This window comes from Macrobrachium nipponense, chromosome 6 (genome assembly GCF_015104395.2).
Source record: "Macrobrachium nipponense isolate FS-2020 chromosome 6, ASM1510439v2, whole genome shotgun sequence".
NCBI classification, from domain to species: domain Eukaryota; kingdom Metazoa; phylum Arthropoda; class Malacostraca; order Decapoda; family Palaemonidae; genus Macrobrachium; species Macrobrachium nipponense.
In genome coordinates, this window is record NC_061108.1 from 38752374 (window position 1) to 38759873 (window position 7500).

The window sequence follows — 7500 nt, forward strand, 5'->3', positions numbered from 1 at the left end:
TAATAGTGATAAGGATAAGAACAGTGACTTGAAAGAAGCAGGGATTAGTCACTGGCAAAATATATTTTTTCTAATGACAGTTATAGTTCTAAGTGTATGTGTAGTAGTACTTATTTGCATTATTCTCAGTCAACTCAGAAACAGTTTTATTCGTCGAAAGTTAAGTAAGTTTTTTTAGTTTTTCCTAAGATTTAATTTTCTTTAATTCTGAAGACATTTCAGCTATTATTTAAAGAAAAATGTAACCTTTCAATTATAATTATTAAAGTGGGATTGTCCCTATGAAGTATACAAACCATTGTTGTATAAGAAAGTATATTTAAAGGACAAGCTGGTTTGTTTTTGCAGACTGAGGTAAGGTGGGAGTTATTCCTTGCCACTCACTTGGCTGATCCTTCAGTCAGTTTTTTGTTTGACCATTGAAAAGTGATCATGTCTTTGCTTTACAGATTTTGATTGTGTTGCTAAGACTTGGCATTTTTCTTTGGGATATTTTGATTGTTTATATTTGTGTGGCACAGTTTAGATGAATTTTAATTTTTGTACATGAACTTCCCTGCCAGATATATACTTAGCTATAGTCTCCGACGTTCCGACAGAATTTCAAATCTCGCGGCACACGCGACAGGTAGGTCAGGTGGTCTACCTTACCCGCCGCTGGGTGGCGGGCGTATGAACCAATCTATCTCTCCAGCCAGATTTTTTTCTGTCGCTGAGCGATAACAACTGTTGTCGTTTCATTCCGATATATTCTTCATTTCTCGCTTGCCTGGAGATTGATTTGGACATTTTGGTGACGTATTCGCTCTATGTTGGCTTGGCATACGCTGATTGTGGACCGTTATTGACTTTGCGCTGGATTTTCCTGTAGAATGTCTGATTTTGATTCTGTTTCCAAAACTCCGGTTTTGTTTAGAGTATGTTTGACCGATGGATGTAAGGTGAGGTTACCGAAAGCTGCGGTTGACCCTCACACTTTCTGTGTTAAATGTAGGGGGAATGAATGTTCGTTTAGTAACCCGTGTCAAGAGTGTGAGGTTTTGAACGAAGTTGAATATAAGGCTCTTTCTTCTTATATTAGGAAACTTGAAAGGGATAGGGTACGTAAAGCTTCTTCAAGGAGTTCGAGCAGGTCGAGAATGAGTGAGAATGAAACTAACATTAATGTAGTTTTAGAACCTTCCTCCCAGGTCTCAGCTCCTGCTCCCCGCACCGAAGCCGTAGATTCGTCTTCGGAGGCGGCGGCCTCAAAAGCTTCCTTGTGTTCTAAGGAAGACAAGAATCTTCGTACTGATCAAGGTAAGAGTGTCAGTGATGATAAGTGCAGTGTACCCAGTGATTGTGGAGGGTGCGTCTGACCGGCTCCTTAGTGCCTCCAGGCCTAGACCCTCTTCCAGACTCCCAGTTCCAGTGAGGAGGAAAAGTTCGAAAGCCGCAGGAGGGCTAGGGAGAGCCCCCACCGGTCAGGCGTCCCCTCGGCAGATCCTGAAGTTCGCTCCCAGGCTGCCTTGGATCGTAAGAAGAAGAATATTCTTCGTCAGTGTTTTTCGTCATCCTCTTCTCCTTCGCCGAAGCGTGGTTGGAGCTCTAAGGAGGCGTCACGCCCGTTGAAGAGGGCTGCGGAGGCTCCCTTCAGTACGTTAGCGTCCAGCCCAGAAGACTTTTCTGATGTAGCTTCCTTGCAAGCAAAGAAGCCTAGGAGATCCGGTGATCGCCCTCCTTCTCCCGCTCCTCGCGCTGAGCTTGCTTCGGAAGAAGATCCTGGGGACTCTCCTTCTCGAGTGCTAGCGGGCCTACAAGCTCAGATCACAGCCTTGGCGGACTCCTTGGCATCGAGATCGCGTAGAAGGAAGGATTTGTCTCTCCCTATCAAGAGATCGCGCGCTTTTCGTCGGAAAGAGCGCTCTCCTTGTAATCGGCGATCTCCTTCTTTTGAGGATACTTCTACACATCGTAACATTTCACGAGAGGAACACCACTCCCGCTCGGAGGTGTCGAGACGCCATTCGACGGATAGGCGCTCCTTGGACTATGAAGATATTTCCCAAATCGGATTCCTGCCTCGGGTAGACGCTCAGACCCTTCTGTTTCTCCTTCTCTAGAGTTCGTGCAAGAAGAGAGAGTCGCTCAGGTCATAGAAGATTTATTTCGTCGTCTCCGTCTCATCTTTCTTCTCCTCGTTTTCTCAGAGAACCTAGGGAATGCACTTCTGAAAGTAGGCGCACTTCTCCTTCCGACTACTGTAGTCGGGCGTCGGATAACGTGACTGGTAGGCGCTCATCGCATGGAGTTCGCTCCTCCCCCTGTAAGACATCAAGAGTCTAGTAGGAGCCCTGCTCCTCTGTAAGCCGTCATTCTTTTAGTAGCTGTTCTCCTGGAGAAAGACACCTTGATCCTCGTTTGCTTCGTTCTCCTAGTAGGCGCTCTTCGTTCTCGAGACTCCCTACTCCTGATCGGTCTCCTCTTGCTAGAAGTCAAGAACGCCTCAAGCGCCCTGCTTCTGTTAGGCGCTCGGAGCCTTACAGACGTTCTCCCCTTGGTAAGGACCAAGATCTCGCCGAACGCCCTGTTCCGTTTAAGCGCTCGGAAAAGCGTAGCAGCCGCTCTTCCGCAGCCGCCGTTCGTAGGCATCAAGAGCCTCTCAAGCGCCCTGCTCCTGAAAGGCGCCCTATTTTTAGCAACGTTTCGCGTTGGTAGGCGCCAGGATTCCACTAAGCGCCCTGTGACAGATAGGCGCTCGGCGCCTAGTAGCCGCTCTCCTCACGATCGGCGCCAGGATCTTAGCAGGCGCTCTCCCTCTCGTAGTTTCCCTAGGGATAGACGTGGTCTTTCTAGAGAAAGGAGTCCTTCCTCTTTTGCTGTTAAGAGTTTGTCTGCACTTAGGAAGGAATGCGAGTTTTTAGAGACAAGAATTTTTCGGATAAGCGTCCGTCTTTTACAAACTTTTACAAGCAACTCGTCGTTCCTCCCTGTACGCCTCTCTACTTTGGAATCTTCTCCTCATTCAAGACGTTTGTCTCCTTCATCGCACTGTACCCCAGCTAGGAAATCATCTAAGGATTCTCATAAGGATCCTCATCCTCGTTCTCCTCATCCTCGTTCTCCTCTTCAAGAAGACCAGGAAGCCTCTGAGGAAGAAACTAATACATCGGCAGCAGTTTCTTCGTACAAGAAGCTCACAGAGCTTCTCCTTCAGGAGTTCGGAGAGTCTTTGACCCCTAATGCTCCTCCTTCTCCACACTCGTTGTTCTCCACAGCGAAAGCAACGAAAGGATCTTCGTGTGTGAGAATGAAACCAACTCTTTCTATGAAGAAAGCGCTCAAGAGTTTCGGTTCATGGATGCGTAACTAAAGAAAAGAAACGGGGAAAACTATGTTTGCCTTCCCTCCGTCGAAGCTTTCAGGACGGACAGGGATTTTGGTATGAGACAGGAGAACCCTTGGGACTGGGCCTTCCGTCTTCAGCTGACGCAGAATTCGGCCAAAACTACGTGGGCAATGAATGAAATAGATCACATTCTAAAAGGCATTTTTAGAGTCTTGGAAGTTTTCAACTTTCTCGATTGGTCCCTCGGAGTCCTAGCCAAGAAAACTCAAGGACCGGACACGTTTTCTCCGGAGGATTTGAATTGTGTCTTATCCTGTATGGATAAATCGGTGAGGGATGGGGCCAGCGAAATAGCTTCACTGTTTGGAGCAGGGGTCTTGAAGAAAAGATCAGTATTTTGCTCATTTTTAACAAAGTCTGTCTCACATGCTCAGAGATCGTCTTTGCTTTTTGCCCCACCTCTCTCTACGCAGCTGTTTCCTAAACACCTGGTTCAAGACATTTCGAAGGCTCTCTCTGCCAAAGCTACGCAGGACCTTCTAGCGCAGTCTGCAAGGAAGCCGCGCCCTACCTTCCAGACTAAGACGAAGAAAGCTAAGCCGACCTCTCAGGAACCCTTTCGAGGGGCTTCTACCTCTAGATCCTCTTCGTTCAGAGGTCGGAAACCAAATAGAAGAGGGAGGACTTTTACGAAGTCAATCAAACCTCCCAAGTAAGACTCAAGTCCTTCAGACAACTGTAGGCGCCAGGCTTTTACAGTTTGCAGAAGTCTGGGCCAGAAAGACGCAAGCAGATGCCTGGACCCTGTCAATTTTGAGGAAGGGCTATTCTAATCCCGTTCTCTTCGAGGCCTCCCTTGACGAATACCCCGAGGGAGTTGACGGCCAGATACAGGGACCCCATCATGAATCAAGCCCTCCGACTAGCGGTAGATCAGATGCTGGAAAAGGAGGCGATCGAACTAGTGGCAGATCATCTTTCGGCAGGCTTTTACAACCGCCTGTTCCTAGTTCCGAAATCCTCAGGGGGATGGAGACCGGTGTTGGATGTAAGCGCCCTTGAACTTCTTCGTCGAAAAGAAGAAGTTCACTGATGGAGACCACTGCCTCTGGTTAGTTAGCAGCACTCCGTTCCAGGGGACTGGATGGTGTCCTTGGACTTACAGGACGCCTTACTTCCACGTACCAATCCATCCTTCCTCGAGGAAGTTTCTAAGATTCATGATGGGGGAAGAATCTTCCAATTCAGGGCCCTGTGTTTTGGCCTCTCCACTCGGCCCCCCAAGTCTTTACGGCCATCATGAGGAATGTTGGGTGGCACAATGGCTTCACTAGGGGAAGGGGTGAGGATTTCGCTCTATCTCGACGATTGGCTTATAAGGGCCAATTCCAGAGATCGTTGTCTGAAGGACTTGAAGAAAACCCTGGATTTGACTTATTCCTTAGGACTTCTGGCCAATCTGCAGAAGTCAAGTCTGATTCCCGCTCAAGAGTGCGTTTATCTGGGGATCCAGATGAACTCTCTGAGTTTTCGGGCTTTTTCCGTCACAGAAGAGGATAGCCGGGGACTCGAAAAAGTACAACCTTCTTAGGGAGAAGAAGATGCACAGTGAGGGAGTGATGAGTCTGCTGGGGACGCTCTCCTCACTGGAGCAATTTGTTTCCCTAGGAAGGTTGCACCTGAGACCGCCTCCATTCTTTCTTATCGGAATGGAGTCGTCCTTCTCAGGATTTGAAGTTCTCCCTGTCAATTTCTCTTCAAATCAAGAAGGAGTTAGCATGGTGGGCGGATCCCGACAAGTTCTCGCAGGGACTGCCGCTTCAATCCCAGAACCCCAGCCTGGTGTTGTTCTCCGATGCGTCGGAAACAGGTTGGGGGGCGACTCTGGGAACCAAGGAGGTGTCAGGAACCTGGGTGGGGGACCAGTCTTCCTGGCACATCAACAGGAAAGAACTAATAGCCGTGTGGCTTGCTCTGAAGGAGTTCGAGTCAGATGTGACAGGAGCAGTTGTGCAAATAAACTCGGACAACACCACGGCTCTGGCATACATCAGGAAACGGGGGCGGGAGGACGCATTCCTTCTCTCTGTACGAAACAGCAAGAGATCTTCTTCTGTGGACAGGAAGAAAGGGGGATAAAACTTCTCACCAGATTCGTACAGGGAGAAAGGAATGTAAGGGCAGATCTCCTCAGCAGGAAAGATCAGGTTCTTCCCAGAGTGGACTCTGCACCAAGATGTTTGCCAGAGCCTTTGGAAGTTGTGGGGCAGGCCTCTTCTTAGACCTGTTTGCAACTTCAAGAACAAAAGACTGGATCTGTATTGCTCGCCCATCTCGGATCCAGGAGCAATAGGGATAGACGCTCTCCTACTCGATTGGAAGGACTCGATGTATACGCGTTTCCCCCTTCAAGATTCTGGGGTTGACTTTAAAAAAGTTCGCAGAGTCAGATTCCGCGAGGATGACTTTGATAGCTCCCTTTTGGCCAGCACAAGATTGGTTCACAGAGGTGCTGGAATGGCTAGTGGATTTCCCAAGATCGCTTCCTATAAAGGAGCGATCTACTCAGACAGCCCCACTTCGACAGGTACCACAAAACCTCCCCGCTCTCAGTCTGACTGGCTTCAGACTGTCCAGAAAACTGGTCAGAGCGAAAGGCTTTTCGTCAGCAGCTGCTAAGGCAATCGCTAGAGCGAGGAGGTCTTCCACCTTACGAGTGTACCAGTCGAAGTGGGATGTCTTCAGAAGATGGTGCAAGAGGAATAACGTTTTCCTCTTCCAGTACCTCTGTGAATCAAATTGCAGACTTTTTTCTTTTTATTCTTAAGACAAGAATGTGGCTTAGTCGTTTCGACGATTAAAGGCTATCGTAGTATGTTGGCGAATGTCTTCAGGCACAGGGGCCTCAACTTATCGGAAGATAAGGACCTACAGGACCTTATTAGGTCTTTTGATACAACGAAAATGCAGTCTCCTAAGACACCTAGCTGGAATTTGGATGTAGTCCTTCAATTCCTTGGGTCCTCTAGGTTTGAACCCCCTAATTCAGCCTCATTCAGAGACCTTACCAGGAAGACTCTGTTTTTGATGGCTCTAGCTTCCGCCAGAAGAGTGAGTGAGCTTCAGGCGATTGATGGTAATGTGGTTTTTAAGGAGGACTCTCTTATTTGCTCTTTCCTTCCTGGTTTTCTTGCAAAGATGAGAACCCATCAAGTCCATGGCCCAAGAACTTCGAGATTCGTGGTTATCTTCTTTTGGTAGGAGAGAACCCGAGAGAACTCTTTGTCCAGTGAGAATGGTGAAATACTACCTTAGAAGAAAAGAGCAACTGAAAGCCAACCGAGAGGTCCAGTGGTGTTCAGTAAAAGAGCCTACTCGTCCATTGTCGAAGAACGCATTGTCCTTCTTCTTGAGAAGCCTCATCAAAGAAGCACACGGATCCTGCAGAGAAGAACATCTTAGGCTTCTTAAAGTGAAAGCACACGAAGTAAGAGCCATAGCAACTTCTTCTTGCTTTCAACAAGAATATGTCCGTGCGAAATCTGATGGAGACAACATTCTGGAGATGTCAGTCAGTGTTCGCGAACCACTACTTACGTGATGTGAGAATCACTTACGGAAAAATGCTTCGCCTGGGCCGCCTTACGTATCTGCGGATTCAGTGCTGGGGCAGGGAGCTGGAACTCATCCTGTTTAGTAGTATAAATTTTTCCCCCTTGTATTTGTTGTTGTTGGTTGCCTTAAAGAGGATGCATGAAGGCATCTCTTTAGGTCGTAATACTAATCTTTAGTAGTTTTGGTTAGGTGGTCTGATGAGTGTGGCTCCTTGCAGTAGTAGTGGTTAGGACCTGTTAAGATAGGGACGAACTCCCTTTATCAGGATCCGACTTGGATTCTACACACAAGGGATCACATATCCCAGTGGTAGATCCGAGAGTCTTTCAGCATCAGGTCACGTCCCTAGCTGTAGCTCTCCAGGCAACGCAGACTCAGAGACAATATCAATGAAGTCTTCTGCCTGAACAGGTAAGAACCAAGGTTATTTATATCCTACAACATCAGTTGTTTCTTATCTCTCCTTATTACTTTAGCTGTCTCTTACCCTCCACCAAGGGTGCCAATCAGCTAAGTATATATCTGGCAGGGAAGTTCATGTACAAAAATGATATTGT

At 47.7% G+C, this 7500-nt stretch overlaps 1 protein-coding gene across 1 annotated transcript in view; it reads left to right on the top strand.

The window, feature by feature from the left end:
* LOC135216499 (uncharacterized) overlaps positions 1-7500 on the top strand; it is a gene marked incomplete at its 5' end in the record, with an annotated part of 123124 nt that continues 115624 nt past the window's right edge. The window contains 1 exon segment of the mRNA XM_064251870.1: positions 1-164. Within this exon segment, the coding sequence (XP_064107940.1) occupies positions 1-164 (164 nt within the window).